The 18,254-nt window shown below is 38.6% G+C and overlaps 1 protein-coding gene across 2 annotated transcripts in view; it reads right to left on the bottom strand.

Annotated features, from left to right (window-relative positions):
- Window positions 1-18,254, bottom strand: part of atxn7 (ataxin 7) — a 29,734-nt gene that overhangs the window by 11,083 nt on the left and 397 nt on the right. Inside the window, exons 2-6 of one of the 2 annotated variants that reach the window (XM_082532185.1) lie at window positions 16,025-16,126; window positions 15,197-15,239; window positions 11,528-11,740; window positions 11,247-11,315; window positions 2,619-2,723 (exon numbers count right to left, since the gene is read on the bottom strand). In XM_082532185.1, coding sequence (XP_082388311.1) covers window positions 2,619-2,723; window positions 11,247-11,315; window positions 11,528-11,732 — 379 coding nt within the window. In that variant the 5' untranslated portion in view covers window positions 11,733-11,740; window positions 15,197-15,239; window positions 16,025-16,126. The remainder of the gene's footprint in view (window positions 1-2,618; window positions 2,724-11,246; window positions 11,316-11,527; window positions 11,741-15,196; window positions 15,240-16,024; window positions 16,127-18,254) is intronic. The other variant, XM_082532184.1, reaches the window with a different exon arrangement.

Genomic DNA, 18,254 nt, shown 5'->3' with positions numbered 1-18,254 from the left:
CAAATGCATAAAACGCCAAGCAAAGCAGCAGCTTCCCGTTCCGTGGTGAGTGTCACCCTTGCTGGGCTCAGCCTCAGCCGAGAAGCACAGACACCTAAAGGGAGACAGATGGTCTCAAAGAAGCACGCTAATATCATATTGAGACCATCTCAATGGTGCTGAGATCAGTGCCTTTTCCCCACGTTAACGCTGCACGGGTCCTCCCATAATGACATCACAGAGAGGACATGGGGTAAAACACAGCAAGAGCACTGCTGCTCTGTATGGCCACACATACATGGCTACAGAGTTTCACTTAGATTTAGACTGTGTGGTTATAGCTGATGCAATAAGTTCATTAAGTGAAACTTGTTTTTTTTTTAAATAATTTTGATATTGCATAGTTTAAAAGCTTCTTTAAAAAAAAGTAATTATTTGCATCCAGCGGCTCAAATCGGAAGATTTACTGTGATGGGGAATCTTTGGGTTTAGCTTCACCGCCTGATTTTGAGAACAGAACTTAAAGATGTTGCAAAAGACGAAAAAGAGACTGGTGCATTCATTATGATAAACACACTACAGACAATCTGTTCACACAAAGAATCAGCAGCAGCAAACAGCTGAAGAAACAAATATCAAGAAACATGATGAAATCACTGTAAATCTCTGGGTGCTTCTACACCACGGACCAAGCAGAGCACAGTCTGCATTAACAATGCAACCCCTGTATATGGAGTAAAGCCACATGTTCTGATAATGATTGTTTTACTCTACACTTGGTACTGCCATCCAGTGTTTATCTACAGTTCCTTCAAAACCCCCTGACACCTCAAAATAGAGGCTGTATTTCAGAGACACCCATATATCTATACTGTTTAACAATGATGGAGAAGTCTCTGAGTGATGTTCACACAGTTCCAAGGACAGTTTTACCCTAGAAGCCACGTGCTGCTATACCTCCCTCTTGTGGTTGACCTTGATAAGTGTAATTGCTGCTGCACTTCAGAGAACAGGCACTTCCAGGTATTTAGTGGTAGGGCTGCTCGATTATGGCAAAAATGATAATCACGATTATTTTCACTGAAATTGAGATCACGATTATTTGACGATATTTATTTAACCCTTTAAGACCTACCATAGAACCAAGTCCACCAGAGCTTATATTATTTTTTTACATGCTGTAGTGCCATTTGTGGGAGCATTTCAAGTTGCTATACATCAATACAACTGTTATAGCCCATATTTTAATAATATGTATGCATTAAGTCCATAGTAATTACATAAATTGCAAAAAAGTGCAATAAACTACAAAAAAAATTGAAAATCGCTTTTGTTTTGTTTACATATATTTCTACTTGGAGAAATTTAAGAGGCTTATCCCTCAAAACTTTAAATACAATAAAGTTGCAAAAAATAGTTTCCCACCACAGGAAATTTATTTTGAGTGTCTTCATAGTTTTATTTTGGAGATACAGCAATTTTTATATACTGCAGGAAAAACAAAAAACAATCCTATGATGCAAATTTGCAAAGAAAACAGCATGTGCATCATTTCACTGTGGGAAGTGTTACGAACAGCTGATGGATCGGCAAAGCGTGTTTCTGGAATATTATGCTTTTGTTCCTGCAAGCGCTTTTTATGCAATTTTTGCAAAGCTATATGTGGAACGAAACCATGACCGAGGACAAGCTGATGGCATCAGATGTAAGTACAACTCCTCCGGTTTCATATGCAAAACAAATTATTGCGCTAGCTTACACGGTTCAGGTTCTACAGGGATTTAAAAATAGTTACGCAAAACGGAGCGTGCTGCTCTGACCGGCTTTAAAGGGTTAACAATGACTTTAAAAAAATAATATAAAATAGTGTGCAACACCACTGAAGTTTTTTTTTTTAAACTCTCTTTTCAACCAACGGCAGTCACTCTCCAAATAACTTCTGCTTAGCTTTCCGAGCTTCCCTCGGGTCCTCTTAATCAGCGGTCTCCAACCTTTTTTGCGCCACGGACCGGTTTATGCCCGACAATATTTTCACGGACCGGCCTTTAAGGTGTCGCGGATAAATTAGGGAGGGGCTAATAATCGGCTCAGTCATTTTTAATGATCGTTGAAAGCCCAGATCGTAATCGTGATTAAAATTCGATTAATTGAGCAGCCCTATTTAGTGGCCATTGAAACATCCCCAGTTTAATGTCTTAACAGTACTAGAAATCTTAACTGAGCTGTATCTGTTAAAACAGCCCACTACTGGAAAGACTTGAGAGAGACCTATCAAATATTAACACAAGAATTTATAACACACAAACAGTAAATAAATAGGCTACTGAGTGGAGTGGAGTAGAAAACTGGGTGGGGGGGGGGGGGGTGGGGGGGGTACACAGAAAGAAGAAGCACTACTAGGAATGTGTTAATCAAAGTAACATCACATTACTCTTGGTATGGGGGGGTATGGATATAGAGTCCCCCCAATTTTTTATTCCCAAACCTTGCTGAGTATCTGCAGTAACAGCCACCTCATTGTTGTAGTGGATTATTGCTACTACGTGAATCTAGGAAATCTAGCTCTGCACCCCAGCTGCATGAAAAATAACTGAATATATAGATACATCAAGGCGTGTGTGTGCGTGTGTATCACTTACCAAAGTGTGCTTGAAAGGCTTGTGGCTTGACTACCTGACCACAGTGGCTGCACATCACCAGGTAGAAGTCGTCCTGTGCGGGACACTGGCCAAATATGGACATGTCTGTAAACGGGAAGATAGAAGCAGATGGGGCTCAACTCAAGGAGAATAAATAAAAGCGTGACCGATGCCACAGTTGGCAGCAGACTCTGCAAAATACACACTGTTCAATGTGCAACCAAACATCAACTGCTTACTTTGTTTTATATTTAATGTGCATTTGTTGGGGAGTGGGCCGAGGCGTAAATAGACAAACGCAGCAGACCACAAGAAAATGCATTCTTGGCTGAGCCCTAACAGCAATTCTGAATTATTGCCCAACACATACAGTAGGATCCATAAATGTGTGAACAAGGCCATACTTTTCAGAATTGTCCTTTTCTAGTCCATCCTAGCAGAAAAGGAAATTTAGCAATCACAGAGTCATAAATGTAGACTCAAGTTAAATTCAAGTGGTACAAAATACTGCCCCACCCATTTAGCAATGGTAGATATTCTTTTACATAGCTCCTACATTTCACGGTCTCAAAGTTCAGTGGACAAACTAACATAATTCTAACATTTTCAGATTATAAATAATACATTAAAGTCAATATCTGCTTTTCAGCCAGTCAGTGAGAGAACCTATAAAGTAGCCAGAGTTGAGGTGCTTCTGGAGCTACATACTTTCCATGCTGAGGCTGTGTGCAGTGGCTTGTGTTCTACTAATCTGCATTGAAGGCAGTGACCTGAAGAAACTGCTCTGTTTGGCCTTTAACAGTCAGGGGGTCCTTTGTACCCTCAATGTCCTCCAGTACAGACAGTAGGAGGCAGTATTGGTTTAGTGACTGAGATAATAAAAACCTGTGTAAACCTACTTTTTCTGCACACAGAAAACTGAAACCGATAAAGACTGAAGCAGGTGTGAACAAAATCTTATCAACATTCATTCCTAAATGACGCCTCGCTGGTCAGAATACTCATGAACTACTAAATGCTAATTTAACACTTGAAAACAACTCCTAGCCTTTTATCTTCTTAATTTAAAATGAAACAACAGGCCACACCTGGCCACGAAACTGCATATCAGTTAACTGTCCAATTTCTTTTGAACCTTTGAAATAGATGAACTATGTAAAGCACTGCTGTAGCAAGAGCCTGCACAATATATCACACAGTGCTACTTTATTAGAAATCCACTGTGGTGGTTTACAGAGGCAAAGTTCAGAAACTGTGCTCTTGTTCAACAGCTTAGACAAAATAAATTTGTAACACAATCCATAATAGGAATTTTAAAAAAATTAACAAGCTCAGGAAAGCAGTTTGGCCAAGTACACATGCAACCCAGGAGTGATTTGTAAATATAGATCACTTATGAGCCCTTATTCACCATGGAGAACAAGTACTGGTGATAAGCACCAATCCAAAGGTTGCCTTTCCAAGATATAAACAAACCCAGGACTGGCTTAGAGCGTGCGACATTTCTGACTCAATAATTAGGAGATATCACTAAGGAATCAGGTTTAATAAGGTGGGTGCCATCTCCTTAGTGCTTTCTATGTTGTTATTAAGAAACAAAGAAAGTCTGCCTTTTGGAATGCCACACTCTGAGCTACCAAGGGAAACTACCAGATATTCTGAGATGGGGCAGTTTTGCAAAAGGTCCAAATGAAATTCTGAATCTCGCCCAGGTCGCAACGCTTGTTTGAGGTTTTCTCTGTCAAACATGGCTTTAATATTTAATTGATTGATTTAATTGGTAAAAGTAATTATGAAATTAACCTATAAAGAATGAATTACTTTTGCAGTTGGGCAGACTAAATGGAGTTATTTATGGTGTTTTTCAAGATGTAAAAGCTGGCAGTCCCAGGTGTACAGAAATGCTTAAAATGCAGCTTAACTAAACTAGTCATGTAGGTTACCACCTTGTGAAACCTGATCCCTAAAGTCAGGTCATATTTCCATGAAGATGACAGTATAGGGTTAAAATTAAAATGCTGACGCACACAACATCATGGATCATGATGCATTTCTTCCTGGATAAAACTGTAAAAACAAGAATTTCCCAATAGTAAATAGGCAAATACAAAGAAAACCATAAAAAGCAAGAATGCAAAGGTGTCTTCAGCTGGAGAACCTCTGCCCAATGACAAACCTCACGCTTTAAAGGCACTCCAAGGCGAATCAGAGGGAAGTGCTGCTTCTCAGCAGAATGTGATCAAAATTTACTCTGGCGGAGAGAACCAGAAACCACCTAATTAAGGAGGCTAATTAAGAGATTGCCTGGGGCGTTATGATGAGATGAGAAGAGGAGAGGATACAAGAGCAGAGAAGTGGAGCCCCTGTTCAATATGTACTCCGCCAGGACCATCAAGGGTTCTCCAAACATCACTGGCCAAGTCTTGAAGGGATGAGGGCCATTAAGCAAAGACCGTATAAAAGATGTACCTGGCAGATTCTCTCTCAAGGAGGTCAGAGGCAATCGTGTGTGGATGAATTGACAAGTCCAATGCTACTTAATGTGTTTCAATTGTCTGAAGCTATTTTGCCAAGTGTCTCCTTCAACAGCAATGGACCAAAAAGACTTGCTTTCAAAGTATCTGCTTGCTACAAAGAGGAAGGAAAATATCCTCACTTAATGGACAAAGGCATGTGAATTACGAGTGGTAAAATGTGACATGGAGTATTCACTATGCCAGTTGCAAAAGAACAAGCCATCAAAACAATAGCTAAATGCTAGCGTAGGCAACTTCTATGTTCAACGCATCTACTTTAATTCTATTCTGTCTCTACCCAATTTGCTTATCCAAGTAGCAAATTGCAGATATAATGAGAGAGCAAACATATTTGCCAAATCAATAACTTCCTGTGTATTTTTCATTAAAAACGCCTTTCTCTCAAATCTACTGAAACAGGACAGGAACTGCAGCATCCAACCACATTTCCTCACTGGATCAATAGCAAGGTCAAACAAGACTCGTTTCCAAACTGCTGCAGCAGTTCACGTGCAGTATTTTTCATTAGTATTTTTCTAATGGGATGCTCAACTATGAAAGTAGACATGCTATACAGCTTTGCTACTCCACATTCAGTGCCATAGCACTAAATGGCCTTTACTGCTAAAACTGTCCGACTTCAAAAGTGGTCTAACGCCACTGTGTCTGCCCTCGTCTCAACCTCCATTTTCTTCTTTTTCAAACATGAGGTGTTAAAGACAGAGAGAAAGAAAGTCAATGTAGACAAGAAATAAGACAGAACGGTGAATTTAAGACAAAAGGAAAAGAGCGCAAAACGGGAACAAAGTCGCAGTAAACGAACAGAGAAGCCGTCTGAGGCCTCTGCGAGACAAAGAGGCAGTGAGCAAAGGACATACGCTTGAAGGAGGAGGAAAAGAGAGCCTGAGAGCACGAGGCAGGGGAAGAGAATGAGAGTCCAGTTAATTTCAGCATCCTCATCCGTGGCAGTGATGAACGAGCTAAGTGCAATCGTAGCAGCTCTGGCTGCCGATGAGTAGCGCACATGCTGGCTGCATCTGACCTGTGGCTGACAGTGGCACTACATTTCCCAGCTTCCCTGACTGTGACAGTGCCACTGTAAAATTTATCAACAGCGTGACAGAATGATGAATTCATCAGTCATCTAGTACCATACATTCTTATAATCTGTGTGCGTGCATGTTATTCATCTGCGTGTGGTAGAATGGCAGTAACGCCACAGAAGGAATCTGGTGGTGAGTCATGGCAGAGCGATGTAGTCATCCACTTGTAATACCCCTACCAGACGCACGCGCACACACAGGCTTTCTATGAAGACAGACTTCTGCCACGAGCAGCATGTGTTGATGAGCCCCATGACACAAACAACAGTCACTGACAGACGCCGCAACATGATAAAGACATGTTTCATGACAGCGAAATGTCAACTGACCCCGCATCCTTGAATTTCAGATGAGCATTCTGTCTCTGTCCTTTATGCAGAAAAATGTTCTAAATGGTTGACAGATGAAAAGATACAGTGACTTAGTGGTGTCCTACGTCTCGTACCATCAACACCGCTCCATTGCACGTTGGCGCTGATTCTCCAAGTTTCATGAACTCTACACAGGACAGAAATTTTCCGAGACATAATCTATCATTTTGTGTTTTGTTGACAGCGATCGAGAGCAGCATCTAACTATCTCCCGTAAGAGTTCAACTCGGTTTAAGGGGTAGCTAACCAAGCATACGACTTACTTCATTTTCCTACTCAAACTATTCCCTTATCTGCCCAACACATGTGAGCATCATAGCATCAAGCACATAGGACACTGCTGACCACACACACACACACACACACACACACACACACACACACACACACACAAAAGGCAATATTAGATAAGTCCTCTGTGAAGCAGTCTGCAATAAACCCCCTCCTTTATTCAACACATAAGGAGGAAAACCAAATAAAGTTGGATAGGCAATGATGACACAAGTGTGGGACAAAGTAATGTGCCAAAAACGAAGAGAGGCTGAACCGCCAATCTCCACACTCATTCAAAGTGTGACTTCAAAGTGCATTACTACTAAGACAGTGAGGCCTTAGGACTGTCCCACTGTTAAACTCTCAAACACACAAGGGCTCTCTCAGGTTTTGTGAGCCCTTTATGCTCACACTGCATTTCTGCAAACACTCCCATAGGGAATTACCCACAGTTCATAGTGTTGTGACGTTAAACTGCGGGTTAAGGGGGAAAGCCTGAAAACATTAAAAAAGTAAATAAACAAAGGAAGGAAAGAGGAAAAAACGCTAACATGAACCAAATGCTATATAATGTGTTCATCTATTCGTCATCTGTTCATACTGTGTTCGTTTTTGTTGCTGCTTGTCAAAAGCAAGTGAATTAGTACTTCTTAAAGCTACTGCCGAGAAGATGTTCAATTCACATGAATGGCTCAGCCTTGGCCATGCAGAAAATAAACAGTGTAACATAAAATGCCCCAAACAACAAATATGTTTTTGAGCCATCAATGTAATATCACATGGTAAGCCCAAACCTGCCGTCCTATTCCTGTATATACCATTTTGAGTGCCCAACCTCTCGCACACAACCACTAAACAGGTAACATCATCAGTCTGTGAGGGCTCAAACACTGGGCCTTAAGATGAATTTATACTTCTGTCTTAAATCTTCAATGTCATGATGTAAACTACACCGTTTCCTGATGATCACTTCCTGAGAAATGTAACTGCACGTCAAACTGATGCAGTCAACAATTACAGTGATTGGAAGATTTGACAGTAGTAAACAGGCCAATGTGTTTCTGGGCACTTTTTCACTCCAGTTTTTGAATTTATCAGTGACAGAATAATCATCATCGCCTCAATATAGGAAATCGCAGATTTTAGCAAATTCCTGGATGGACACTTCTGAAACTATTAGTATAGATTTGAGGAAATGTTCAAATAAGTGGAAAAACTTGACAGACAAATATTTTTGACCCAAGGAGGGAAAAACGTCCGAGCTGTCTTATCTGTCACCATCATGGCTTGCGCCACATATAAAACAAGAGGGCACGACCGCAAGGCAAATAACAACCCATCACATGCAAATTCGAATGCTGGCACCAGCAATTGCCACTTTTATAGGTTACGTCATAGCCGTATGTGAAATGACTTAAAAATACTGTCCATCCAATATGTCGATCAATGCTTTAACAACAACGATGAGAATGCGAACTACTAAAATTTAACATTTGTGCCTTCACAATGTGAATCACCTAGGTCAGAACCCTGTTAAATTCTTTTGATGATTAAGCACACCACAGCGAATGATTCATAGCTGGCCGGAGAATTATTGATGGTGTTGATGTCTAAAGGAGCTTCTTGTGGTTTTTGCTTGATTAGCACAGTTTTCTCTTGACCAAAATGATCTAGGGCTGCTCGATTATGGCAAAAATGATAATCACGATTATTTTCACTGAAATTGAGATCACGATTATTTGACGATATTTATTTACCCCTTTAAGACCTACTATAGAACCAAGTCCACCAGAGCTTATATTATTTTTTTTACATGCTGTAGTGCCATTTGTGGGAGCATTTCAAGTTGCTATACATCAATACAACTGTTATAGCCCATATTTTAATAATATGTATGCATTAAGTGCATAGTAATTACATAAATTGCAAAAAAGTGCAATAAACTACAAAAAAAATTGAAAATCGCTTTTGTTTTGTTTACATATATTTCTACTTGGAGAAATTTAAGAGGTTTATCCCTCAAAACTTTAAATACAATAAAGTTGCAAAAAATAGTTTCCCACCATAGGAAATTTATTTTGAGTGTCTTCATAGTTTTATTTTGGAGATACAGCAATTTTTATATACTGCAGGAAAAACAAAAAACAATCCTATGATGCAAATTTGCAAAGAAAACAGCATGTGCATCATTTCACTGTGGGAAGTGTTACGAACAGCTGATAGGAACAGCAAAGCATGTTTCTGGAATATTATGTTTTTGTTCCTGCAAGCGCTTTTTATGCAATTTTTGCAAAGCTATATGTGGAACGAAACCATGACCGAGGACAAGCTGATGGCATCAGATGTAAGTACAACTCCTCCGGTTTCATATGCAAAACAAATTATTGCGCTAGCTTACACGGTTCAGGTTCTACAGGGATTTAAAAATAGTTACGCAAAACGGAGCATGCTGCTCTGACCGGCTTTAAAGGGTTAACAATGACTTTAAAAAAATAATATAAAATAGTGTGCAACACCACTGAAGTTTTTTTTTTTAAACTCTTTTCAACCAACGGCAGTCACTCTCCAAATAACTTCTGCTTAGCTTTCCGAGCTTCCCTCGGGTCCTCTTAATCAGCGGTCTCCAACCTTTTTTGCGCCACGGACCGGTTTATGCCCGACAATATTTTCACGGACCGGCCTTTAAGGTGTCGCGGATAAATTAGGGAGGGGCTAATAATCGGCTCAGTCATTTTTAATGATCGTTGAAAGCCCAGATCGTAATCGTGATTAAAATTCGATTAATTGAGCAGCCCTAAAATGATCCATGTAAAAACAATTTCAAAACAGAGATTATTATTTTTAGTCCACATTTAGTTCTGAAAAGAAGCTTAAACAAAAGAATGCATTTTAATCTTGTTGGCCTACCTACTGCAGTAACTGCTCCTTAACAGCAAGGTCATACATGACATGCCCTGCTTGTTTCTCCGTCAGCAGGAGATAAAATTCCTTTTTAGAAAGTAACTACATCGTGGTGAAATGTATAAAACACAAGAACAAACATGTCCTATCCATAGGTATACACTTTTAAGTAGACTGCCTAATTAATAACTCAAGACAATGTACATCATTAGCTCGGCATAACGCCTTTCATAGAACAAGCTAAGCTTACAAGCACCACAGTGACAAAGTTGATTCATCACTTGATTTACTTGTGCCTCAAATGAACAGGTTAGTCCTCACTTCATTTCGCCAGCAGACTCATCCTTATTTCAATCTTGAGGTCTGGCGTGTTATATTTCAGCTTAGAAACTTAAGCATCACATTAGTCTTAAGTAAACAAAATGCAATTTTACTTTTATAACAATTTACCTTTGTGATGAAATTCATTCTAAATCAAGGCCTGCCAGCAGGCCCAATCAGCTGAAGCTAATCGAGGTGTTTCCAAAAATAAAACTGCAGTACAAACTGCTTTGAAACACCTCTCTCTAGCTCAGAAGCCAGGCAATGTGTGTGTTGTACATTGAGTTTTAGCTGCTGTTTAAGATGATGCCCTCTGACATGATTTTACAATTGTCCTTTAAGAGTTTATTAGTTAAACCTACTATGTTTTAACCCTGGAACCACACCTACTAGCAGAACAACAGTCATATCAAGATCAGTGTAGCCTGGTTGATTGTTTTTATCCTATTCAGGGTTTTATATGTTTCATACATGAATAGCTCATGCATACTGGTTGGTGGTTTAAAAGGCCAATAAATAATAAATAAATATTTTTAAGTATTTTTCTTAATAAACAGTAAAACTATTACCATTGGTTAACATCATATGTTGGTTGTTAAACTGAAGTAAGCAAAAACACAACTTAACATTTTAACTTAAATATATTGTACAAAAAGTCCAACTTGCTCTTTTAACAGCAGTAGTTTAACATTATTATGCTGGCTTTTGTTTTGAAAAATCAGAGCTATGCCTATGAAGTAACTTTTTAACTTCTTTATACTTGCATTTCTCTTAGCAACAAACATCAATGTCTTAAGGTAAGGGGAGAGATGTGAAACATGGAAGTTTTGCAAAATGGGAGAAATATGGATGCGAAACAAAGCCCTTTAAACACACCATCCAATGAAATACGCATTATCACTTTAGTCAGCAAGTCCAAGTTGCTAATCGTTAAGTTATTTTAGGTTCATGTGCAAATGTCACCACATGAATTACCGACACGTCTGACTGATTATATCCGGGTGCGCTTGTTTTACTATAAGTTTTGCAGAACGACACGAGTAAAGTGTTTGAATCCATGTTAGCGTGAGTGAATGTATGTATGCGTGTTAACCCCCATAACCAAAATACACCTTTGGCCCTAGAGGGAAAAAAAACACTCACCTTCTCTGCACAAACGCATGGCTTCTCGATTTTTCCCGAAGTCTTTAAAACTTTCCTCCGATTCAGCACCTAAAAAATGAGGCGATCCGAAACACACAAATGAATAGTTGCACTTGCTTCCCTGCCCGTGCTGTTGCTACCAATAGCGTTTCTTCATATTCAACCGAAAACTGCATGCACTCGGCCAAAAAAAAAAAAAAAAAAAAAAAAAAAGACAGGACTGGCAACTGTCGCGCTCTACCTCGCTTCCTCGCAAACATACGGCACGCTGGGGAACTCACCGTCGTTGCCGTGGAGTTTGGCGGCGTCGACCCAGCTGCTCCAAGGCTGTCCCAGCATTATTTCTGGACTAGGCAACGATCTCCGCTCTGCAACAGTCGCCATTGCTGTGGAGCCTTCTCCCCGCTGGATCTGCTGCTGCTTCAGCTGCTGCCTGGCCGCTCGGCGCTGCTCCCCCCTGACGTCATCCTCGGCCCTTTCCGACATTCTTTCCGCTACAATGTAACAACACGAGAGTCAGCGCTGGTAGAGCTCGGGATAGGAGGACTTTTATACTGATTGACACGGGCATACGCGTGTTGTTTTCAGCAAACCCGCCTCTCAGAAAAAAAAATCGCCCTGTGTGGTAACTTGACGTTACAAGTACAAAGCTTACACAACATACTGTTTAACGTCGAATAAATAGGCCGGCTGGCGATTCAGCTGAAGGTTGCTGGTTCCCTTGGCTGTGGCTTACTCGCTAGGTATCATTTAGAAATGTAAATTACATTTAATAATTGTAAACTATACTTAAGAATAACGATCAAATACAGTGCTTTGAGGCAAATTTGTGATTGATTATAAATGAACAACAACAGTAATAATACTAATTTAATGCACAAGTTATTAGTTAATAAGGATCGCTTTTGAGATTTGACTCCATATAAACAGTTGTAAGATATACTAAATACTTTTTTAGTAATTGTGGGTGTGACATTAGAAGATGACTGACCATAACATATTTATAATTTATTATTGATTCTTTGTTTTCTTCCCATACTAAGAAAATGTGAGCTTTAACATCTTAAATGTATGAGCCATAAAGCTGATATCAATATATAGACTTTCTACTGGTGACTTATGAGTGAAATACTATATTATAATGACTTTATGTTTAGAATGTATGCATTAGCTTCCCAATATTTTGAAAAATATGAGAGAAATACATTTAGAGATATTGACTTTGTATAAAAGGATTACGTTCAGTTACATTAGATTCCATTTAAAATAAAAACAGGGTCATGTTACTATTAAACACGTGTCTAAGATGTATTAATGCAAGACTTCAGAGATTTTTGAATGACATGCACAAACCTTTTAATTTCTAAGCATTTCAGATTTACAAAGTCTGTTATAATCTACCAAGTTTACTTTCACTTTCAAAATGAAACATTTCTCATTCTACCCAGACAGCATGTGCTCGCCTAAGTAAAGCTGAACAAGGAGAGAGAAAAAAGAAACAAAACTAGAACTGGGATCCTTTTACATTCTTGCCAGAAACAAAACCTAGAAAAGTACAGATGTCTTATAAAGACGGTGTAACACACTGACTGAAATTACTTATAAATGGCACATCTCATCTGTTGTGGTGTTTAATCTTTAATATTAATCATGCAGTGTTGGACTCTGTGTACCCATTTTACCCCTCTACCTGAAATTCTTACTCCAATTTGGCAAGTACTCCAAAAAGCCTTGGCCCTCTCGAGTACAGAGTTTAGTGTAGGAATGCACTGATATTATCAGATGAACATCAGTATCAACTGGTGTCAGTCTTCCTGACTGCTATCACCTACCAAATGCTGATTGGTTTCTGCTGCGTCAAATAAATCAGGTGATCACACGGTGTGATGAAGAGCTTAAATAGTTCAAGTACATTTAAAACTTCTCTTTGCTTTTAGCACAAAATGGTAATAAATAAAAGAAAAGACAAAATGAGCAAACAAAGGAAGGAAAAAAAAAAACAGTATTAGTAAATTGTGATCTCAAAAATCTGTTTGAAAGTCCAATTTTACCATCATGCATTTAAATGCAAATTAAAAACATCATCCTGAATGTGCTGGCTGTGTGTGTGCTCAAACACTGTGATGAAGAGCATTTTTTAACACTGAAACTACAATAATGTCAATTTAACAACCTTGATGCCAGTTGGTTTAATGTTTTAACTGGATATAGTTATTTGACATGCCCTCAGATTTTTCATTTCTTCAAAACATCTGTTGCCTTTATTGCCATAGCATCATATCTGTAAGGTCAAAGCAAAATGATCGCAATAGTGTAGTTTCAGGAACTCTGCCCAGCATAGCTGTGACATTCTTGTGGGAGGAACCAGTTAACAATTAGTGCACTGATCATAACAAGAGCATTTCAAGAGGAGGAGGACTGTGTGATTACCGTCATCCTTTCACGTACCCTCACTCATTAATTTTAGAGAACTACTGCTTCACCGGAGAGGAAATAATTTGCATATGTAACTTATTAGCACCATATGTTAGTAGCTGAGTAAAAGCAATAACATCACAAAGGTAGTGACAACATGCCTCTGACACACACAAGAACGTCAAGCTTACTGTACCTGAAAGACGTCACAACTGCTGCATCTTTCCTGTGGCTTGGAAGAAGAGATTCCCCTTTCTATACACTCCAGTATATGGTGATTGATATTTTGGTAGAGAGCCAACTCTTCAACTGGAGCCTAGTCCAGCCCAGCTGGTCTTCCCTAGTTTTATGTTCTTTAAGATTTTTTTTTCCTGTCCCTTTCAGTTTTACACCGTGATTCACAGCAGACATTTCTACTCTACTTGGCTACCTTATGGTTTACTTTGCTCTGTAAGCACATTTAAAAACAAAAAACAATATCAGTTTGACCCCCTCCTCATGTTCTTGCCGTTTTTATGAAATCACCTTTAAGTAAATACTCTTAGTTAATTCCAGATTGCCCTCTCACAGAAGATTTTGCTCTAGTAAGGTGAAAAATTGAACACTCCCACTGGTCCTCAAGTCGCATCAAGCTTTTGTTGAGTTTATCTTCGTTTTCAGAATCAATACCCATGTCCAGACTGTAAGACTGTATATAAAGATGGAACAAGCAATCATGATGTCATTATTGTTTTTAGAGACAGAAACTCCCATAGGTGAATGAAAGGGTAAAGTGATAAGTTATCAGCTAATGCTAGCTGGACTCAGTATTATTTCAGAATACTTCCAGGAAATCTGAGATAATATTTATGACATTGTAAAGAAAATACTGAATACTTTTTTCTTTTTAATTACTGCCGTTTGCACACAGTGCCATTATTATTATTATTGTTTTTTAAATGAAACAAAGAGTACTTTCCACCCTTTTTTAATGAGTTACTGTCACTGATGACAGACTGCCTAATTGAAGTGCTAATATGTTGAAACAAGGTGCCAGCAACAGTAGCACTCTAGTCCAAATGTAAACCAAAGCTAGCCAAAAGAAAATTTAAATCATAAAATAACTGCTTAATACCTTCATTTAACAATAACTCAATTAACTTAACCTTGTAAAGCATCAAGAGCCTGACCAATATTGTCACCAAGAGACCTTGTACCAGCTACAACATAGCTACATCAGTAATCCTCATCCACTGTTTGCTTTTCCTGACATATAGATTGTAACTATCTGGACTAAAATCACCATCAGAGACGGATATACAGTTCTCACTCTCAGATAGGCCTGGCCTTTCTTTGTTATAGTGCACGCTGGAGGATGCAAATGCATGGTGTTGCTATATTGCTGATGTTTTGACACCTTTTTTTTTTTTTGTCATATGAAGATTTTTACTGGTATTACGAGGAACAGCCCTGCTGTACAGATGGAGCACACAGACAGAGATATCTGCTTATTACTACTAAGTAAAAGACTAATAAAACACTAGAATTTCACTCACCAAAACTGAACCACAAACGTCTAGATTAGGCTGCACCACACACCTGCCAATCAAAGTGACCATGCATTATGAAAGAGGCTTACCTGTCTATGAGGCATAAACTGTTTATTTGTACCAGGCTATAAAGATGTCTTACCGTCATTTACTTGGACATTTTAACATAACAGCCTGTAAAGATTGACTTGCTTTTGGGGCCAGTCTCAAATGGCCATTTATTTATCTAGCACATCCATGTTGGATTCATTTTCTAGCCCAAAATTTGCCACTTGGTCAAACACAGCAGAAGCGTGTAATCATCTCAGATGATTTAATCCAGTGAGTCTAATCAAAATCTATTGTGAGTTCAAAGAACAGAACAAAGCAGATTAGCGGACGCTGGATCAGCCAGCTGATGTTGGATCTTTTAAGCAACATACAGAGAACAGATGCTGTAGTAACGAAGACCTGTGTAACATTAGGTAGTCCAACATAGAAGTCTTGAAATTACACAATTTCTGTAATTTCCTTGATACTTACTGAGGGGCAGCTGCACTGTTGGCCTTTTTTTTAAATTCAAACAATTCATACACATATAGTAAAAAGAAAAACCTAATCTTAAAGCCCAATACAACAAGTAGTATAAAGCATATCCTCAGATGCAACTCACTGATGCTGTAATTGAACACTTCCTTGATACTGAATACTTTACAATAGAAACTGTATTCGGTGTTGGGCCGTTGTAATGGAAGTACTACATGACTAGGTATGATTATTCTGCAGCTATGAGGAAACATAAAAAACCCACCACATGTCAATACAGTTTTGAAATGAACAGCAGCAAGATCTTACCTTGGCAAAACAAGAAACAAGGAATTTATCTTTAAACTCAATCAGATGATCCACATCAGTTTGGGTGATTCCTGGCTGGCACACACACACTGGATAGGAAATCTGGAGACATACACAGACATGCATTGAGGGAAGATGTAACTATACCACACCTTTTCCTTTCTATAGTTAGTAGGTGGAATTTTTGAATTATGTGTAAAAAAACACTTTCATTCCTGTCCCCTTACTGATCAATGGGGTGGCTGTAGCTCAGGTGGTAGAGCAGGTCATCTACTGATTGGAAGGTTGGTGGTTCGATTCCTGGCTTCCCCTAGTCTGCATGCCAAATATCACTGGGCAAGATACTAACCCCAAATTGCACTCTGATGCATCCATCGGAGTATGAATGTGTGAATGTTAGCTATAAAGCACTTAGAAAAATGTGCTTTATAGCGAATGGGTGAATGCACAAGTTGTGTAAAGCACTTTGAGTCCTCAGATGAGTAGAAAAGTGCTATACAAGAACCAGTTCATTTACCATCCATCAACTTAGTCAACATAAAGAAACACATACATCTACAGGAATCCATTTTAAAGACATGCAGACATTTTTATATTTTTTGTTGTCTTCATACATTTAAGGCATATTGCTGTTTATTCAGTGGTGTACTGTACCATATGGTACCACCAACTTTACATTTGTTAGTCAAATGTTGCTTTGCAACCCTTTAAAACTTACAACCTAAATACAGTCAAAACTAAACCACACATCTTAAGTTTAAGTTATCTAATGTCAAAAATCTGTTATAATGAGCATGAAATCAAAATAAATTCACTGCCGGCGACCTGAATTCCAGGATTTACTGGTGCTACACGTTAAAAAAGTGTATTGCTAATATACACAACAACTTTTAGCAAAAGCAGAAAGAAAAATAAGAATCTTACTGCTGCAAAAGTGGCAGTCCGAAACTATTTTCACACATCAAGTCTGGAAAATGTTCAGAGAGTCAGGTCAGGAGACTGTCCAGTGTTTTCTCTTCTCACAGCTAGCTCACAGCAGAAGATTATTAATTGTTAATAGTTAGTGTGGTTTAGGTGAACAAGCTGCCTGGCTGGAAGATTGAGGACACAGTCACTCAGTGAAAATTCACCACAGTACTATCTGCGCTATTCTCACATTCGACAACATGTAATACATATAGACTATCTATCTATATGTATAGACATCTAGAAGTCAATACTTTCCTGTTAACTTTCAATAAGTTAGAGTGGGAAACAATTACAGAGTATTATGTAAACGCTTGCATATGGGTGTCTGTGGAACATGCTATTTAACCTTTCGACAGCAACAAAAATTCTGACTTGTGACAATGCAGAAGGGAAAAGTTTCAGCAGAACTAAAATATTAGTATTATATTTGATTCTGTATGCATGTGCTGTCAAACAATACTAACAGACAATTCTCACATCTTTGTCATAAATGCCAACACTGATAAAGTGGCAAAGAGCTAGTGCCACCATTATAGCCGTTGGCCTCTACGGTGTCACAGTATTAATACGGGCATGTTTGTCATTATATCAGAAAAATTGCCTAGAATACACTAATATATCATCTGAACATCAGTAACACTGACTTCTGACCAGCATGTAAGATTATGTTTACGGTGGCAGCAGCCGATGTCATCTGTTGTGTTATCTGCTTAATTTATTTATTCTTTTTTGTTGTTTTATCTTTCTCAACTGGGTGGCTAAATAACAAAAGCTACATAAAAACATGAGAAATAAAATGAGATTCAGACAGAAAAGATATGATCCAATTATCACAATGATTGGATTGGGGAACTGGTTATGCTGGATTTCCACCTTTATATAGATTCACTGAAAAGGCCTATACCGGTTAAGAACAATGTTAATAACATTCTTACGGAATATAAACATACCAGTACCCGTAGCTTAGCCTTAGTTCGGTTGTGGTTTTGACTTTATGAAATGAGTATGTTAAAGGCCATGAGTGGAAGAACATAGCATTATGTCACTTCTTTAGAAAAACAGTTGTTGTCATTGGCAGACAGGTGCAACTCTGACACATAGATAAGAGAGAACACAGGAACCAGAATTCGTATTGGCTAGAAATGCTGCCACTTCTACTCGACACTAATTACACTATCGTAGTTATTTTTTTGAATAAAAAAAAGACAACATTAACCTTCACCGGAAATACGGTATTTGAAAACAGACCAAATGTCTATAA

This window comes from Aulonocara stuartgranti, assembly GCF_965226115.1.
Source record: "Aulonocara stuartgranti genome assembly, chromosome: 5".
Classification (NCBI taxonomy): domain Eukaryota; kingdom Metazoa; phylum Chordata; class Actinopteri; order Cichliformes; family Cichlidae; genus Aulonocara; species Aulonocara stuartgranti.
Note: the sequence above shows the minus strand (reverse complement) of the source record. Positions and strands in the feature narration are given on the sequence as shown.